Below are 19,908 nucleotides of genomic sequence, written 5' to 3' on the forward strand. Positions count from 1 at the left end.
GGCTTTCTATTGATCTTGCTAGCTATGTCATTTGCCCTGCAGAAGCTCTGCAACTTTATGCAATCCCATTTGTCCAACCTTTCTTTGATTTGTTATGTTTCCGGGTCTCTATTCAAAAAATTTCGGCCTGAGCCAAGGAAACCTAGGGTTTCTCCTATTCCATCCTGTAATTTAAAAAAACACTTCTCTTTCAAACAATGTAGGATTTACCACATACCCTAAAGCCAGGCCCAACCCAAATCAAGTGATTCTTATGATGTGTGAGCCCCAAGATTTTTATTGCATGACTAACTTAGAAAATGAGCCCCTGGAGAAGCCCCTTGTGGGCCTGGAGGTACTTGGCCCCCAGTCTCAAGGAATCTGTATCTTGGTACACCTAAAATCCAATTGCAGTTCACCAGTTGGTAAGCTCCAAATTAAGATAACAAAGTGGAACATTACTAAAATTCTCAGTTACCTTCATAAATGGTGACAAGGGAATCAAAAAAAATCAGCTTCTGCCAGGTACCAGTGACTCACACCTGTAATCCTAACTACTTAGGAGGCTGAGATCTGAGGGATCATGGTTCAAAGCCAGCCCAATCGGGAAAGTCCGTTAGACGCTTATCTACAGTTAACCACCAAAAAACTGGAAATGGCACTGTAGCTCAAGTGGTAGAGCACTCACCTTGAGCTGAAGAAGCTCAGGGACAATGCCCACACCTAGAGTTCTAGCCCCATGACTGACAAAAAGAAAGAAAGAAAGAAAAGTCAGCTTCTATTTCTGACTAGAATCTGGGGAAGGAAGATGCTCTGGGAATATATGTCCAAATTTTGGGTGAAAACCTTGATTTGGACCTATTAGTTTGAAGTACCTCTGGTACCAAAGTCTGCTGTGTGAATAATTTCCTTCTTTGGTGACTCGGCAGCTGTGTTTATTGTGCTGTGCTCAGATAAAGGCCCCTTGAGACATCTTTTTAGGCTAGAGGTGACAATAAGAGAAGTGTGGGCCCTTGTGCCTGGTAACTAGGTAACTGACAGGCCAGGAGAGGGATCAGCTCAGAACTGCCCTGTGTGTCTGCTCTGTTGTCCAAGCACATGTTACCCAGACCAACCAAGCAAAGTCACATGGGATAGAAACGTGTCACACTAAGAGGAGACTAGGCAGATTGCCCAGTCTCAGCCCGCCTGGGCAGTCAACGCAGAGAGCCAGCTGCTTTGCCCTGCGTTTGACAGCTCAGCTGTGTGTTTTTATGTGCACAGCTCACCCTCATGGGTGATAGAAATCCTGCCTCTTTTTTTTTTTTTGGCTGATCATGGGGCTTGAACTCTGGGCCTGGGCTCTGTCCCTGAGCTCTTCAGCTCAAGGCTAGTGCTCTGCCACTTTGAGCCACAGCACTACTTCTGGTTTTCTGTTGGTGAATTGGAGTCTCACAGACTTTCCTGCCCGGGCTGGCTTTGAACTGTGATCCTCAGATCTCAGCCTCCTGAATAGCCTAGGATAGGATTACAGGTGTGAGCCACCAGTGCCCGGCTTCGAGCCTCTTAATAGCACTCTTCCATCCCTGCTTCATCTTCCCTACAGAGACTCAGACTCTCAAGTCTCTCAGCTTGTGGAGGTTCCAGTTGTAGGCTCTGCTCAAGCCACACTGGGTCTACATTCACCTTCCAGAAAGTACTTGACCCCTGAAAAAGGCCCCAGGATTTCTCCAATTCAGAGCTGAGTCATGGAAACAAATTCTTCTTGACTCTCGTTGTTCTCAGTCAGAGGAGACAAATGAGGGCTTTTCATGGTAGAGTTGCCCACATGCTAGCCCTTGTTAGAGAGGAGACCTCAGACAGCCCCTTCTTGGCCTTAGCAGAATGAGACCCACATCAACCATAATTACATGGTATAGGTCATTTTGGGTAGAAAATGGTGACTATGCAAAAGTAGGCTATGTTATTAGAATGATGTTATTAGAATCAGTTTCAGGTTCAGAAAATTGCATCTTTCTTTCCCACATTGAGTTGGTTACTAATCCTTGAACTGACTGGAGATTCCATGACCATTTGGCCGGACCTAGTGGCCATACTTTCTTCCTCCAGGACCAGGATTAGGCCCTGGTCTGGGCTTCCAAATTGTGTTCTTTAGAAATCTCTTCAAGACTGTCCTGTGGGGATGGCAGCACGGGTCAGGCCCCAAAGTTTGATCAGAACAACTTCTTTTTTATTTGTTGAACATGCTGGATTTGGAAAACAGGGCTCCAAGACTAAGAAAATGGCAAACCTATATCTCTAAACTATAGGTCTTTGGTATGAATATCTATGCATATGTATTAGGTTTCCACAAACCTGTCCGTGCTCTTTTTTACTTATTGGAATTTTAAAAAATAATAAGCCAGGGGCTGGGAAGGTGGCTCAGTGGTAGAGCGCTTGCCTTGCATGCATGAGGCCCTGGGTTCCATTCCTCAGCACCACATAAGCAAAAAGAAAAAAGCCAGAAGTGGCGCCTGTGGCTCAAGCGCTAAAGCGCTAGCATTGAGCTGAAGAGCTGAGGGACAGCGCCCAGGCCTAGAGTTCAGGCCCCACAACTGGACCCCCCCCCCAAAAAATAAGCCAAACTATATGACATATATACAAAATGGATTTAATGTGTCTCCTTTTGCTCCCTTTCTATTGTGTACTGTGAAAATAGTTATCCCTGACCGATAAGAACTATAATCACTGGGCACCATTGGATCATGCCTGTAATCATACTTACTCAGGGGGCTGAGATCTGAGGACCACAGTTCAAAACCAGCCTGGGTAGGAAAGTCCATGAGACTCTTATCTCCAATTAACCACTCAAAAACTAGAAGTGGAGCTGGGGCTCAAAGTGATAGAGTGCGAGTCTTGAGCAAAAGAGCTCAGGGACAGCACCCAGACCCTGAGTTCAAGCCCCATGACCAACGAAATGAAAGAAAGAGAGAAAGAAAGAAGGAAAGAAAGAAAGAAAGAAAAAGAAGAAAGGAAGGAAGGAAGGAAAAGAACTATAGTCCACATCTTTTTTCCTCTGTGCCCATAGCCTTTAAAATGTTTCATTACTAAAGCAAAACATTGAAACACACAAAACTATAGAGGCTAATATAACTCTAAGGTACCTGCCACCTACCTCCATTAAGGTCAAAATTTTTATAATGCTTGGTTTATCTCTTTCTCATAGATTTTATAGTTTCAAAATGACTTGGCAACATGATTTTTACTTAGTAGTCTGTCTTAAATATTCTCCCCAATCAGCACAAGCACATTTGTTTCCTTCTTTTAATGTTTTTTGTTTGTTTGGTAATAGGGCTTGAACTCAGGGCGTGGGCACTGTCCTTTAGAATATTTTGTTCAGTGCTGGATTTGCTCAATGCTAGAGTTCTACCACTTGAACCACACCACTACTCCTGGTTTTTTTTTTTTTTTTAGTGAAGATGGGAATCTCACAGACTTTCCTATCCAGACTAGCTTTGAACCTCAATCTTCAGATCTCAGTCTCCTGAGTAGCTAGCATTTCAGGCAAGAGCCATGGGGTACCTGGCTTTAATGCTTCTTTTAATGAAGATTTCCATTGTATGCTTGAGCCATTGTTTACTCAAGTGCTTCATTATTGTTAGAAATATAGGCTGTCTCTAGAATCCCATGAAGTAATACAATAATTGTCTTTATATACAAGTCCTTATGTATTGGTGTTATGTTAGTTCTGTAAGGTAGATTTCCAAAAGTGTAACGGCGGGTTCATGGGTTGTGCGTATTTTAAGCTTTATTTAATATTGAGAAAGTAGAACTCTTCATAGCAGCTTAGAAACAGGCCGTCTTCACTGCACCTTCTCCATCCCTGGATGTCATTGCTCATTAGAAATGTGAATTCTTTTCATAAAAGATGGCATGAGCCGGGCACCGGTGGCTCACGCCTGTAATCCTAGCTACTCAGGAGGCTGAGATCTGAGGACCGCAGTTCCAAGCCAGCCTGGGCAGGAAAGTCCGTGAGACTCTTATCTCCAATAAACCACTCGAAAACTGGAAGTGGCGCTGTGGCTCAAGTGGTAGAGCACTCGCCTTGAGCTGAAGAGCTGAGCGACAGCGCCCAGGCCCAGAGTTCAAACCCCATGACTGACCAAAAAAAAAAAAAAAAAAAGATGGCATGAAATGGATACTTTGTGGTATCTGAGAGTGGATCCTTTCCTGCATCAATATTGTCTATGCTGATTTTCCGCTCATTATTGACCAGCCACTGTTCCGTGTCCCATCAGTTTGCACAGCGGAAAGGTGCCGGACGCGTGGTACACATCTGCAACCTCCCTGAAGGGAGCTGCACAGAGAATGACGTCATTAACCTGGGGCTGCCCTTTGGAAAGGTCACGAATTACATCCTCATGAAGTCAACTAATCAGGTAGGTCTAGGTTCTTTTAGCTAGGGGGTAGAGGTCCGATCACCTACAGATAGCTTTTGTTGGCATGGCAAACTGTTTTTTTTCTCCCATTTCATTCTACCCTTTGTAAGCGGGGCACAGATCGAGTGAGTTGCTTGAGGGGAGGGGGCCGCTTTGGTATGAGGTATTCATTAATATAGAGAAGGAAATTAACCCCCAAAATAGAACCCTATGGAGTAGGGTCTCTTTGCTGTAATATATACCTCCTGAACTTGCTGTAGTCTCATCTTCTTAATTTATCACATCTGATGGCTTCGGGTTGGAGCTAGCCAAGAACTAACTGGGAACTGTGGTGGTGGTGGTGGTGGTGGTGGTGGTGGTGGTGGTGGTGGTGGTACTGGGGCTTGAACTCAGGGTCTAGGCACTGTCCTTGAGCTTTTTTGGCTCAAGACTAGTGCTCCACCACTTGAGCCAGCTCCATTTCTAGTTTTTTGGTGGTTATTGGAGATAAGAGTCTCACAGACTTTCCTGCCTGGCTTTGCTTGGGATCTCAACCCTCAGATTTCAGCCTCTTGGGTAATCACCATTCTAAAGAATATTGACTTCTTAGTTAAACACATGTCACATGACTGTGACCATGTGGAAACAAACCATGCAGATGAAATTAACCAATAGATGGGAGGAGAGAAGGGATAGTGAGCTTTGTCCATTCCGTTCAAGAAAAAGGAAGAATGAAGGGCTCACACTGGGAGCGGCTCTGTCCCAGGTCACTTTCCCTCTCAACACAGAGGGGCCAGTAGCAGTTCACATCAGTATAGTGCAAGCCAGACAAATCAAAAACATAAGAACTGCCAGGGCTTGACCACTACAAGTACTGGGGGAAACTGACGAAAACGGTCTATTTAGAAACTTCTTTAAAGCCGGGCGCCAGTGGCTCACGCCTGTAATCCTAGCTACTCAGGAGGCTGAGATCTGAGGATTGTAGTTCAAAGCCAGCCTGGGCAGGAAAGTCCATGAGACTCTTATCTCCAATAAACCACTAGAAAACCAGAAGTGGTGCTGTGGCTCAAGCAGTAGAGTGCTCACCTTGAGCTGAAGAGCACAGGGACAGTGCCCAGGCCCAGAGTTCAAGCCCCACGACGACAAAAAAAAAACAAACAACAACAACAAAAAAAACCCAAGAAACTTCTTTAGACATGCAGAGCAGAAAATCCAATATATGATGTAAGGGTTTTGCCAGAACAGTTAAAAAAAGGAGGACAAATGCTGTGGAAATATAGTAGGGGTTTCCTTTCTCTAGTTCTTAATCTGGCATCCTCCAAACCTAATAGCTTTTGAGTCCCTGAGAATTTTAATATATTTCTTTCTTTATAAGACAGGTGAGAGCTCAAATAACTATGGTATGTGTCTGTGTCTCCTGCTGTCACCACTACCAAATAGCAGCCCAAGGCCACAGTGCAAGAGTCCCCACCCCTACCCACAACCCTGGGAATTGTGAGTTAATGGATCCTCTCATCCCAGAGGAGTTTGCATAGCATGATGTAGTCCAGGATGGACATATATAATTAAGAATAATGTTTGGTAACCATGGAGACCAGAGAGGGGCCATCCTATAATGAGCTCTTTTGGCAAAGTTAATAAAAAGGTCTCTTTGAACAGATGAGATCAAAGAGAGCTCTTCCTTGTACTGATTTTTTTTCTTTTTATGGAGTTATAAACCAGATACTCTCAAGTGCATAAAGTACACTAGTCTTGGGGATACAACTCCATTATTTTTTTTTACAAATATACACCCATATAATTAAAAGCCAGGTCATGATACAGGACATTTCCTTAACAGCAGCAGGTTTCCTTATGCCGCTTCCCACCCCAGCCCCTGAAGGTAGCTCGACTTCTGCCACCACCAGTTAGTGTTGCCTACTCTTGAACTTTGAGGTTCCATCCACATGGAATTATGACTTGTACTGAATTTTGTTAATGACCATTAATGTCATGTCTAACATATGTTCTTCCTGTCTTTCCTAGGCCTTTTTAGAGATGGCTTATACAGAAGCTGCCCAGGCCATGGTCCAGTATTATCAAGAAAAATCTGCTGTGATCAATGGTGAGAAACTGCTCATTAGGATGTCCAAGAGATACAAGGAATTGCAGCTGAAGGTAAAGCAAGTGTTCCTTCACTCAACAGCCATTTAAAAGGCCTCCACTGAGTTCTCATACTTGCCAGCCACTGACCTAAGTACTGTTGGGAAGGGGAAAAGAAAAGTTTTAAGAAATCATTGCTTTGGGGGAAAGGGGAAAGAAAACGATTTTTAAAAATTACTGTCTTTGAGTCTATCCCTTGGAAAGGCAAATTATTACAACATGACAAGAAATTACCTCATTTGAATGAATGAAAAATGCAAAGAGCTGCTCAGGAAGGTTTTTACAGGAGAGGATTTCACAGGGGAAGTTTTGAAGGAGGAATTAAAAAGAGAAAGGTGGCTGCTTTTTCGTGAGAAGAGTTCTAAGCATAAAATTTTTCTACCCATGCAGGCCTTCAATAATGTTTTCTTCTTCCATTCCCTTCCCTTGTGATCTCTTGTTCACTCCTCCCGCCTCCAATTTATCTCTTCAGCCACATACAAGTCTTTCTAAGGAGCATTTAACAGACTTCACCACTCTTAGAACTCAGAGATGAATTCAGATAATTAAAACAGGACTTTGTTTTTGTCTGCTTGCCTGCCTGCCTGCCTGCCTGCCTTCCTTCCTTCCTTCCTTCCTTCCTTCCTTCCTTCCTTCCTTCCTTCCTCCCTTCCTTCCTCCCTCCCTCCCTCCTTCCCTCCTTTCCTTACTCCCTCCATCTTTCCCTTCCTTCCTTCTTTCCTTCCTTCCTTTCCTCTTTCCTTCCTTCCCTCCCTCCCTCTCTCCTTCTCTCTCTCTTTCTGTTTTATAAAGAAAGAATAGTATACATGGAACACTAGTTAATAGTTATACAACTTTAAAAGTAACATTGAGGGAGATCTCACACATCCTGTAAAACCACCACTAAAAAAATAAACTATGTCCATTATCCAGAAGCTTCTGAAAGTCTCTCCTCATGCCCCACCCTTTCCTCTTTACTCCCCTGAATTTGAGGATAACCCTTTCCATGCTTTTCCTCTGGTTCTACCTCTCACTCAGACCTCCCTAAACAATGGGATTTGCCTGGTTTTGAGCTTTACAGGATGAAATAATACTTTCAGCATTCATTTAGCTATTGTCTCATTCAGTTGCTATTGCTCATCCGTGCTGTTGAGGGAGGAAGGGAGGGCACAGATGAAAAAAGATATGGACCATAGTTCTTTTCCTTCCTTCTTTCCTTCCTTCCACGGTCATGGGGCCTGAACTCTGCGCCTGGGTGCTGTTCCTCAGCTCTTCAGCTCAAGGCTAGCGCTCTACCACTTGAGCCACTTCCTGCTTTTTCCCTTTATGTGGTGCTGAGGAATCGAACCCAGGGACTCATGCATGCAAGATAAGCACTCTACCACTGAGCCACCTTCCCTGCCTGCCTGCCTGCCTGCCTGCCTGCCTGCCTGCCTGCCTTCCTTTCTTCCTTCCTTCCTTCCTTCCTTCCTTCCTTCCTTCCTTCCTTCCTTCCTTCCTTCCTTCCCTCCCTCCCTTTCCTTCCTTTCTCTCTTTCCTTCCTTCCTTCCTCACTCCCTTCCTTCCTCCCTCCTTCCCTCCCTCCCTCCTTCCTTCCTCTTTCTTTCTTTCTTTCTTTCTTCCTTCCTTCCTTCCTTCCCTTCCTTCTTTCCTTCCTTCCCTCCCTCCCTTCTGTCTGTCTGTTTCTTTCTTTCCTCCTCCCTTTCCTTCCTTTCTCTCTTTCCTTCCTTCCTTCCTCACTCCCTTCCTTCCTTCTTTCTTTCCCTCCCCCCTCTCTCTTTCTTTTCTTTCTTTCTTTCTTTCTCAAAATCTCTGACATTTTTTTTACTTTTTTTTTATTGTGAAAATACTGTACAGAGGGGTTACAATTACATGGGCAAGATAATGATCCCTGACATTTTTTCCCCCTCCCAATGATGATCCCACCCTATTCTATACCCAGCCAATTCCTGTTCTCCTGGATTCTCCCCTGAGGCTGGAATTGCATTTCTTCACTGAGTTCCCAGTGGAGCTTTGGTCTCTCAAATGGGATGTTGTTTTAAGATCCTAATTAGGATTAACAGCAGTAATCAGTTTCTACGGTAATGCCTTACTTACTATGGAGATAGTTGGGGATGGTGCAAAACTATGGGTTAAAGAGGTCAAATGGTCAAGGCTTGCATTCAGCAGACATTCACTGAGTGCCTGGCCACTGCAGGTGGGCCGTGGACTGGGTTTCACAGACAAAGAAAAAGCTAGCATGTGAGAAGCGTAGTCTGGCGAGAGGAGACATGTAAACAAAGAATTGTCAACAACCAGGTGACTGGTGCCAGATTGGAAGGTTGGTGGTGGCAGCCCAAGCCCCTCCCCTTTCTGTGGGAGAGCTTCATTGCTTAACCTCTGTGAACTTCAGCATACCAATCAGTTAAGGACTATCGCTCCAGTTCTTTGGCAATTTAAGCAATTTTTTTTCATACTATATCTTTTAGGTCTCAAAAGGTGTGTAGGGTGATAATGACAGTAATTATGAGAGTACAGGAATAATTGGTACCTTTAATTGAGTCCCGGTACTCTGGAACAAGTAATGTCCCAAGCACTTTACATACATTATCTACTTTAATCTTGACGTCAGTCCTGTCTGACAGGTATTATTATCTGTTTCACAGATGAGGATATGGAAGTTAATAGAAGTTCAGTAACTTGCCCAAGGTCCTGGTTACCAGAAGAGCCTAGATTAAAATCTGTGACTATGTTGGTTTTTGCACTACATCTCCTTCATTATACTGCATTGTTAGAATCTTTTTGACCACATGAAAAAAAAAAGGTGGGGGAGGGTAGGATTGGGCAGAGAAATGAAGTAATTTGCTTGGGTCCAGGCAGGAAGCTGCAGAGATGCTATTCTAACTGAGCTTCTCAAACTTCAATGTGCATGTACATCACCCCAGGCTCTTGTCAAAACATATTTTCTGATTCAGCAGGTCTGGAGCAGGACTGTGATTCTGCATTTCTAACAAGCTCCCAGGAAATGCTGGTGCTTCTGGTTCTTAAAGCACACTTTGAGTAGCAAGGGTTTAGAGCACATTGTTTTCTGATTTTTAGTAGCTATGGAATTTTCTGCACCCCAAGCTCTCAAACTGTCTCTCAGTGTAGTTGTGACCTTCAGCATATATCAATTACATAGATATGTATCCTTTATAATAAAAAATTGGCTCATATAAATGAGGAATCTGGAGTAGTTCTGGCTACAGGTACGGCTGGATTCAGGACACAAAGTGATCATTAAGACTTGGTTTCTCTCTTGGCTATTGCGGGGGGGTGATCCTGGGATGGCCCTTAGTAGCCCCAGGTTCTCTTCTCTAGATGACATGGTATCTTCAGTTTCTTCCGTTGTTCTGGAATCTCATGTCTCCATCTCCTTCAATGAGAGACAGCCAGGATTTTTCCTGGTAGCTCTCATAGAATCTCTGAGAGATCATTCTGATTGGACTAGCTTAACACAGTTGCCCATCCCTGAGCCAATCTTAGTAGCCAAGAGAAAGCTGCATTGTGATTGGCTAAGCCTGTGTCACCTGCTCCATTCTCAGAGCTAGAGGTGGAGAATCAGCCAAAGGCGTGGCTGAGTAAGATGAAAGAGAAACTGGTGCTACTAGAAGGAGAGAGAATGGCTACTGGAGAGAGAAAAATGGCTACTGAAAAGGCGAAGGGCAAAAAACTGTCTTCATTTGTGTACCTGGACCAAATGGCTACCACATCTTGTCTGAGTAGAATAGGCAGAGGTGAGCAGAAGTTTGACCACCTCTCTCCCCTAACCTTACCAGGCAAAGTTCAGACTGAGGGTAGATTTTAATGTCATTTTTCATCCTTTTGATTGCCATTCTTGTGACCATAGCATATCTCCCATTAGTCTTTGTGTCCGGGATTCTGTTCCTCAGAGCACTTGGAGAAGAGCCTTTCACATCATAGGTGTGCAGTAAACATGCAGAATGAATGAGGAAGAGAACTCTGAGGGAGCAATAAAAATAATTGTTTTCCTTCCTGCAGAGCTGGACAAGAAGGTTGGACTATTGGCTGGGTGGTTTTATAGAGACTTCTCCAATACATACAGCGCTGTAATGTCTTTAACATTTAAGCCACTGCTCCAGGGAATTGTTAGGGGTATGTTCCTGGTTCTTCTGCTCAGAGCTTTGCATGAAGATCGAGGAACAGGGCCTGGTTTCTGGGCCACTGGACTGGCCAGCCTCCGAGCTGGTCCTGGGATGCTCTCAGTTGGGAAGATTAAGTCAGCAAATTGGATGATTGAAGGTCTTCTATTGTGTACCTCATGGTATCAGTGCTGTGATGAATACGATGCATGGTCCTCCCCTGAGGAGAGTTCTCTATGCAACTGAAAAACAAGCTACTTTTGTGCAAAATCCTAGAAGATATAAACATGATATCCTAAGTAAGGGAGCTACTAGAAGTTCAGTGGCAAAAGAATGTGACTCAGGAGTGTAAGGGCAGAGAATTTCTGAGCAGGGCTTTGGAGGGTGGGGAGAAATAGCGTCACAGAGAAGGTGTTTTCAGGAAGCAGCCAGATGGAAGGAGATGTAGAGGCTGGGAGCCCCGGTAATGGCAGAAGCAATTGGGCATGCCTTGATAGCATCTGGCTCTGAGTTCTGGGCTCATCTGGAAAGTTTATCTCCAGGACTCTAGAGGTAGCATTTTTCTAAGACTCTAGAGGTATGCACAGCAGCTGTGAGCTGTCATGTGCTATGAAATTCCCCAGCAGCTCCTTTTTCAGCTACATAGTCTGCCATGTCCCCTGGCATGCCAGATGCGCACCATTATCCCACCTTCAAGTGGAGAAAGTGAGTCTCCCATGGGCAACAGGCCTTGACCCCGGGTGGCCCTGCCAGTTGTGGAGCTGCTCTTTCTGGGCTGAGATTCCAGCTCCTGGTACCTCCCTCTCTGAGGACACTGTGATGCTTCGAGTCACACCGTGTCTTAGAAGCAGCAGGAGGTGTTGGCAGTGAGCGCTGGGCTGGTCCTGTGCGGTTGTTGAGCAGCATCGATGTCATCATAGAATGGGTGAAAAGATATGGCCTCTGGGATTCACCTCAAAATAGTCTTGCGAGGTAGAGGTGCAGATACAAGAAGCCAGGGCAGAATTGTTGAAGGATTCATGGAGTTGAGTATCCCATTTGCTCCACTTTTGTGTGACTAACGGCACCCAAAATTTTATCATAGACCCAGCCTAGGTTTTGAGCTAATGTCAGCATCACACTACTCGGTTTACATCTGTGTAACAACACAGATGAACAGAAGGATGCAGAGGCTAGCCTGACAGAAACATTGTCATAAATATTACAGAATTAGCATGAATCATAAACATTAACATTATAGGATTTTTTTCCCTTAGGACTTTGAAAAATCTTTGGCCACTTTTGACCCTGTCCTTAGATGACAACTAGTAGGGTGTTTGGTCCATAGAGTGCCACATAATTTGCAACCATCACTGAAATGAGAAAATTGACCCTGTGATCTAGAGAAGGGGACACTGTCTGAGCCCGCCAGCCGTAGCAGGTCATACTTGCAGATTGGTGGCAGATTAATGTTCTCTCTCCATTTCACCAGCCATTCATCTTGGAACAGGTATGGTTCTATGCAAGGCTCTGTGTGGGTGCTGGCTGTGTGAAGATTAGTGTGCCAGGGCTACCTCTGTGGGCACCTGGATCTGAAGAGTAGTAACTTCACACGGCACTGGGTTAGAAGTGGCCCCAGGAGAAGACTGTGTGTTGAAGAAATAAGGAATGGGGGATGTTTAAGCCAAGCAGTGGCTCTTCTGGCCCCAAAGTCCTCTAAATGCATTGCTGTAATTTTTGCAGGTCACTAGAGGATGTTTTCATCTATGGTGGCTGGTGAGAGCCTGCTCTACCCCACTCCCGGACACCCCAAAAGGGGTGGGCCTGGAGGAGGTATCTGTGATGACAGGTATAGAAAGGACCAAGTGTTCTTGGATGCCTTTGGCCCTGACATTGGCTTTGCTGGGTGATCTGCAAAATGTTATCTGTTCCATTTGGCCCTGAAAGTCACCTTCTTCCTTTTACCCCAGATTTTCCTGGGTCTGGTCTAGAAGAAACCATCAGGAGGATAAGAGTTTTCTAGAAGGACAGAACCTGGACATCAAGGAATCCTTTTGCCAGTCCTGTGGCTTGAACTCAGGGCCGGGGCACTGTCCTTGAGCTTTTTTCTGCTCAAGGCTAACACTGTACCACTTGAGCCACAGCACCACTTCCAGCTTTCTATGTTTATGTGGTACTGAGGAATCGAACCCAGGGCTTCATGCATGCTAGGCAAGCACTCTACCATTAAGCCACATTCCCAGCCCAGGGATTTTTTTTTCCAAGCCAGAGGGGAGGGGCGAGGGGGAGAAGGGGAGAGGGAGACGGAGACGGAGACAGAGACAGAGACGGAGACGGAGATGGAGACAGAGATGGAGACAGAGAAGAGAGGGAAAAGCAAAGGAAAGAGATGAAGGGAGAGAAGGGGGAAGGGAGGGCAGGAGGGAGGGAGAGAGGCAGGCAGGCAAAAGAAATTTAATCGGGGCTGGGAAGGTGGCTCAGTGGTAGAGCGCTTGCCTTGCATGCCTGAGGCTCTGGGTTTGATTCCCCAGCACCACATAAGCAAAAAGAAAAAAAGCTGGAAGTGGTGCTGTGGCTCAAGTGGTAGAGCGCTAGCCTTGAGCTGAAGAGCCGAGGGACAGCACCCAGGCCCAGAGTTCAGGCCCCACGACTGGACCCAAAAAAAAAAAAGAAATTTCTTCACTTTTTATCCTTGCTTTTTTCCATTTAGTTTACAAATTAACCTCACACCATAGGAGTCATTCAATGGCTAGGCATCATCACAGACCCCATCTGCAGAGTCATGCAGTAGCAGCAACTAGGATTCAGTGAGTTCTTTGAGCAGGAGCCATCAAGAATCAGGTCCATTTGATGAGATTTACATCACTCAGGAAACCAGCTCAGAGCCCCATAGCTACCGCTGTGGCTCACTCTACCTGTGGCAACAGGTAGACTAGCTAGGACAACAAAGACTGAAGAACATACCTTGATCCTAGGTTAAATGTGCACAAGCTTTCAGACTATTAAAGAAAACAACCCGGGGGTTGGGGATTAACTCAAAGCAGCAACAATAACCAACCTCCTCCCCCCCATAAAAACCAACAAAAGCAAAAACAAATGATACCTTCAGCAACATGTTCCTATTTTCCAGAGTTCATAAAACTTTTTTGTTGTTGTTGTTGGTCATGGGGCTTGAACTCTGGGCCTGGGCACTGTTCCTGAGCTCTTTCGCTCAAGGCTAGCACTCTACCACTTTGAGCCACAGCACCACTTCTGGTTTTCTGGTGGTTAATTGGAGATAAGAGTCTCACAGACTTTCCTGCCCCCCCCCCTTTCTTCCATCCGGGATCTTCAGATCTCAGCCTCCTGAGTAGACAGGATTATAGGCGTGAGCTACTGGTGCCCAGCTTGTTATATTTTTGAGCTAGGCTCTTGTTAACTTTACCAGCATTGTTCTCAAACCCCCCATCTTCTTGTCTTCTGCTGGGATTGTAAGCATACACTACCACCCACGGCTTCCAGTACTCACTCTTTCACTATTTCTATGGCTTTGGATCCAGCACAACTTCAGAGGTCTCCATCTGCAGGAACATAGTATGGCTAGAGTTACACAGGGCAGAAGCTCTGCCTCAGCCTCCCTGAGTCTGTTTATACACTTGTGGAAGGTGGACACCAAATTCAGTGCCCTTCAAGTCTCCTTCCAAGTTATAAAGCCATTGCTTTTCCTCCTTCCCTGTCTTCATGGTTTACATGTTTTATCTATTTATTTTTAAGTTGGGAGGGATTAACTCCCTCTTCACCCTCAGCACATGGTGAGCCCAGGCTGCTGCTTACCCAGCTCTCTGTGTGCCTCTCTCTGGACCCTCAGGCCTCCATTATCCCACATTATGCCCACAATTCTCATCATTTGAATTAGACTTTTTTCCCCCTCCCTGCAAAAGGCACTTTTCCCTCCTTGGTGGATGGGGCAGTGGGGAACCCAAGTGACAGCTGGTGTTTGCAAGGCTGTCTTCGATCTGATGGTGATCTCTCTGACTTTGCCTAGAAACCTGGGAAAACGGTGGCTGCCATCATCCAGGACATCCATTCCCAGAGGGAGAGGGACATGTTCCGGGAAGCAGACAGGTGAGGTTTTAGGGCCCAGAGCAGCAGGTATTAGGCAGTTTGAGCACTTGCTGACTTCTCGTTCTCAGAGGGATGCATGTCACACCATCGCCTGCACTTACCTCTGTGCCCCTCCCCCGCCTTAATGAGCCCTGCTATCCCATTTCCCAACGAGGCCCCCCACCCAGTCCAGCAGTGTTCCCAGGATGACTCAGGAAGAGGTGAGGTGCTGTTCCCTTGGCTTTTCCCTCAGCATGGAAAGGCACAAAGACCTGACTACTGTTTGGCTCTTTGGGGCAAGTCTACCTCTACTAAATGCATGTGTGCAGGTGTGTGTGTGTGTGTGTGTGTGTGTGTGTGTGTGTGTGTGTGTGTGTGTGTGTGTGTGTGTGTGTGTGTGTGTGTCTGGTTGGTTTCTGTTTACAGCCAGTTCTTCTGTTTTCATGAGCTGAATGTAAATGTAGCATGAATGGTACAAAAAACAAAAAAGCCACCCAAGTTATTTCAACACTTACTCTTAACATTGAATAGTTTTTTAACGTCTTCCAAATGAAGATTGTGACCCAGCAGAGCTGGGGCTACAGGTTGACCAGGATCTCTGTCCTACAACACTCAGATGGAAAGAGCCTGAATGGGCTGCTGGCCCCAGTCTGTGACTACCCCAGGGCCGCCACAGAGGGCGCTCTAACCTTACCGTAGAGAGGCTAGGCCAGACCGTTCCTCACCATGAAGACAGCCCTGTCTCTTGGTGCTGAGGGCTACCTGATTTTTCTGTGATTAAGGCCCAAAGGCAAATGCCCTTCATTTTAGGGAATCAGTTGATTTAGGATATCACTTGATCTGCCTAATAACTGACCTTTGTGGGAGGGGGAGAGACAGAGACAAAGACAGACAGAGAGACTGGGATTTGGGGATTTTTGTTTGCCTTTTGTTTCTTTAAAATCGTCATTATTGGGATGCTCAGTGGCCTCCACCTGGCGGTGGCCATACTGAGGGGGAATTAGGGAATCTTACCTTGAACTTTAGACAGGTTAGAATTCTTCTCTGGGCTTTTTGAACGTTAAGTAGGTCAGATTTCTGAGGTCTCTTCCAACCCTTCAATGTCTTCCTAAATGTCTAAATGTTTTGGTGATTTTTTTTTTTGTCTTTGAGCCTGCCCACCTGTCCCTCCCATTGCCCAGGCCAGGCTCTTCACAGATTTAGATCTGAAGCGAATGAGAGAGAGAACTGGAGGGCAAGTAGTCCCCTAGATTCTCATAGAGACCAGGTGAAGAAATAGCCTCAAGTCTTAGAAGTAAGGAGGTAAAAATTGGACCCTAGGACTCAACAGCCTAACCAGAGCTACCCAACCCCCTCCCCCCCCCGCCCCCCACCCCCACAGCTCCACAGGAGGAGAGTCCAAGCCTGAGCGCTACTTTCCTCCAGGAAGAAAGGCCAGGCAGAGCCGCACCAATTCAGTCCTTCTCCCAAGTTTCTAGAAGCAGAGCCAGGAGGGAGGGCGGACCCCCATCCTAGACCTCTCTGTGTGTTCTGGCTGGTTGTGATGGCAGTGTCCAGCCCCACCTATCTGTGGAGAGGCTGGGAGTGTCAGTGCGGGGTGGCATGCCCAGGGGCGTCCACTCTAAACCTGCTCCTTTGCTCCCTGGCAGATACGGCCCGGAGCGGCCCCGGTCTCGCAGCCCAGTGAGCCGCTCCCTGTCCCCGAGGTCCCACACCCCGAGCTTCACCTCCTGCAGCTCTTCCCACAGCCCTCCAGGCCCCTCCCGGGCCGACTGGGGCAACGGACGGGACTCATGGGAGCACTCTCCTTACGCCAGGAGGGAGGACGAGCGGAGAGAGAACGGGGAGGACAAGAGGGACCGGGTGGACGTGTGGGGGCACGATCGCAAGCACTACCCCCGACCGATGGACAAGGCGGAGTCGGACGAGCGGCTGGACGGCGGGAGGGGCCACCGGGAAAAGTACCCGAGGCCCGGGTCGCCCAGCCCACTTCACTCCGTGGCCGGCTACAAAAGCCGAGAGGATGGTTACTACCGGAAAGAGCCCAAAGCCAAGCTGGACAAGTACCTGAAGCAGCAGCTGGAGGCACCTGGGAGGTCCAGGAGGAAAGACGAGGCCCGGATGCGGGAGAGCCGGCACCCGCACCCCGACGACTCGGGCAAGGACACGAGGACCCCCGAGGGCAGCAAGGCCAAGCAGGGGGAGAAAAACAAAACCAAGAGGCCCGACCCAGACCAAGAAGGCGCCGAGGACAGAAAGGACCGCAAAGTGGCCGAGAATGAGGTAATGAGCCAGGGGCTCTCCCCAGCCGCGGCGGGGCGAGGGCCGGGGGCCGAAGTGTTATTCAGCATTTGCTGCGTGTTGGCTAGGTGCCAGGTGCCCACTGAGTCACTTACAGCTTACAAGGCCGGCACGGTTACTCTAGCGGACGAGGAAACTGAGGCACCGAGCTTTGCTGGAGGACACTTGATCGGGAAATGGCAGAGCCTCAAATCCCAAGGCACCTTGCTGCTTTTACTACCTGTCTGGGAAGGGCATGGTGGGAAGGCCTTCCCTGGTCCTGTTTGTCCAGGGTGGAGGGCCCTGAGGTGTGGCACCCCACAGAGTCTGCCAAGGAGATTAGACCTGAGGGCCACTCAGCCCTCCCTCCTGTGAAAAGCACCCACCAATCCCAGAGCGCCCATGAGAGGTGGGAAAGTAGAGGGCCCCCGCCCCCTAGGTTACACAGGGTCCTGACGTGTTTCTCTAAATAGTGCCCACAGGTTTTCATTCTATTTTAATAATAACACACGGCAGCCAGCTGGCCCTTGCACACCGGGGTCTAAAAGGATAAGTGGCCCGTGGAATTCTACCCAGGGGTCGCCAGGAAGACTCTGGTGCCAGCCTGGTCTTCTAACTGGGCTTTGCTTCCTTCTTGCCAAAGCCTTTATGTTTAAGTATGGAGGAGCTAGTGAAGGTTTGGAGATGGGGAGGTCTAAATAAGGAAGCTACAATTTTTAAAGTGTTCCATGCAGATCCTCTAGTAGCCTGACCCAGATGTTGATGACAATGACAAAGTTCAAAGAAGTAGCAGAATTCTCTTCCTGGAAGAGTCACAGTCCTTCCTATGTCCTTTATACCCACATGTGTGAAGTAGAGTCACAATTGGCAGGGTAGTTTACTAGGTACATGGAAAACCAAGCTGAATAGGACATGGCCCATGTTACTACACAGACCCAGGACTAAGGTGGAAACATGTTGGAGTTGGCAGTAGATGAGTTTCTCCAGGGGTGCAGAGTCTATACAGAGAGAGGAGACAGCTGGGGGGGGTGCATATTTGAGCTGGAAAAGGACAGTTGCGGTTCTTGGTAGAAGCAGTAGCAAGGGCAAAAGCAAAAACAAAAGACTCAAGAACCTGGAGATACTCAACAAGGACGCATCTTTAGGGCTTATTAAAAGATCGTTTGTTTTGGCTTTTGTTTTTGTTTTTGTTTTTGTGCCAGTCCTGGGGCCTGAACTCAGGACTGGGTGCTGTCCCTGAGTTTCTTTTGCTCAAGGCTAGTGCTTTGTTACTTGAGCCACAGCTCTACTTCTGGATTTTTAATTTTTTTCTGACAGGGGAGAGGGGTTAGTTTATTGGTGATAAGAGTCTTCAAATTGAGATCCTTAGATCTCAGCCTCCTGAGTAGTTAGGGTTTATATGAGTGAGCCACTGTGGCTGGGTAAAGGATAATGTTTTTAAAATGGAAAAGTACAACTGGTGTGAACATAGTGAATAAAATGTTAAAGATTTTATTCAACTCATTAATTCCATCTTACTACTATAAGATGTAATTATGGTAAAAAGAACTGAAAGACTCCAAAGAGCAGACAAGCTGCATAAGCAACCAAGAATGCTGAGATGAATTTGCTAAAGTTGTAGAACTGGCCTTCCTTCCCCCAGCCTCTCCCTGCCCCCTCCCCCCCCCCCAGCCCATGCCTGAGGAAAACCATTGCATTTCCACCAAATAAAATTCATTTACACTTCTGTGAACAAGAATCATTTACTTTATGAGCAGTGAGTTTTCTGCAGCTTATAACAGAGTTGTAAAATAGCTCAGTTCAGAAAGATGCAGGCGCCTACAGCACAAATGTCTGACTTGCTATGGAAAGAATGCCTAGTCATCTTTTGCCCCTTTTGCTCCTGATTTTCCTGACTGGCCTAGCAGGAGATGAGATTCAGAAATGGGGTCTGGGATGCTCCTGAAGGACCTGCAGGTCTTGCTAAAGACTTAAATGTGACCCTGAGGATCCCCTCTGGTATTAGGGCCTGAAGTGAGGGTCTTGCACTCTCGTTCAGCTTTTTCACTTATGGCTGGCGTTCTGCCACTTGAGCCATGACTCCACTTCCAGCTTGTTTGCTGGTTACATGGAATTCCATGGATTTGTCTGCTCTGAACTGTGATTCTCAGATCTCAGCCTCCTGAAGTAGCTAGGAGTATAGATATAAGTGAGCCATCAGCACCCAGTTTCCAGTAAATTTTTTTTTTTTGCCAGTCCTGGGACTTGAACTCTGCACCTGTCCCTGAGCTTTTGTGCTCAAGGCTGGTGCTCTACCACTTAAGCCATAGCTCCCCTTGTGGCTTTTTGTGGTTAATTGGAAATAAGAGTCTCATAGACGTTCCTGTTCTGGGTGGCTTTGAGCTATGATCCTCCGATTCCAGCCTCCTGAGTAGAATTACAGGTGTGAGCCACTGGCACCTGGCCCAGTTGATGTTTTTAAGAAACATGTGCCTGTGGATAGAGTCATCCCTACCCTTGGATTCCATGTTTTTAGAGCCAACTAAGCATGGATTGAAAATAGTTGGGAAAAAAGATTACATCTTAGCGGACATGTATAGATGTTTCTTGTTGCCTTCCTTAGGGGGAATACAGAGTATGGTGACTTGCATAACATCTACATGGTAATTGGGTGTTACACGTTATCTATGGGTGAGCTAAAGTGTTTGAGAGGTTGTGTACAGATTATATACAATATCATGCTGTGTTATATAAAGGACTTGAGCAGCTATAGATTTGGCATTCGAGGGAGTCCTACAACCCTGTGGACTCTGAAATGTCCAAGGTGCCAGGGAGGTGCGGGCCTCCTACTGGCTTCCAGGGAAAACCCTCTGGCTTCCGATTGATCGTGTCACTCACTCCCTGTTCTCTGCCCGCATGTTTTTATTTGTGAAATGGGTGTGGCCATCTAGCAGCTGTGGCACTTTAGTGAGCTGTGCTTGTTAGAGACC

The 19,908-nt window shown here is 46.7% G+C and overlaps 1 protein-coding gene across 1 annotated transcript in view; it reads left to right on the top strand.

Annotated features, from left to right (window-relative positions):
• Positions 1-19,908, top strand: part of Rbm20 (RNA binding motif protein 20) — a 62,010-nt gene that overhangs the window by 23,458 nt on the left and 18,644 nt on the right. The window contains exons 6-9 of the mRNA XM_013017603.1: positions 4,236-4,376; positions 6,381-6,512; positions 14,601-14,680; positions 16,309-16,942. Of these exons, the coding sequence (XP_012873057.1) occupies positions 4,236-4,376; positions 6,381-6,512; positions 14,601-14,680; positions 16,309-16,942 (987 nt within the window). The remainder of the gene's footprint in view (positions 1-4,235; positions 4,377-6,380; positions 6,513-14,600; positions 14,681-16,308; positions 16,943-19,908) is intronic.

The sequence above is a fragment of the Dipodomys ordii genome, unplaced genomic scaffold (genome assembly GCF_000151885.1).
Source record: "Dipodomys ordii isolate 6190 unplaced genomic scaffold, Dord_2.0 Scaffold36, whole genome shotgun sequence".
Taxonomy (NCBI): Eukaryota; Metazoa; Chordata; class Mammalia; order Rodentia; family Heteromyidae; genus Dipodomys; species Dipodomys ordii.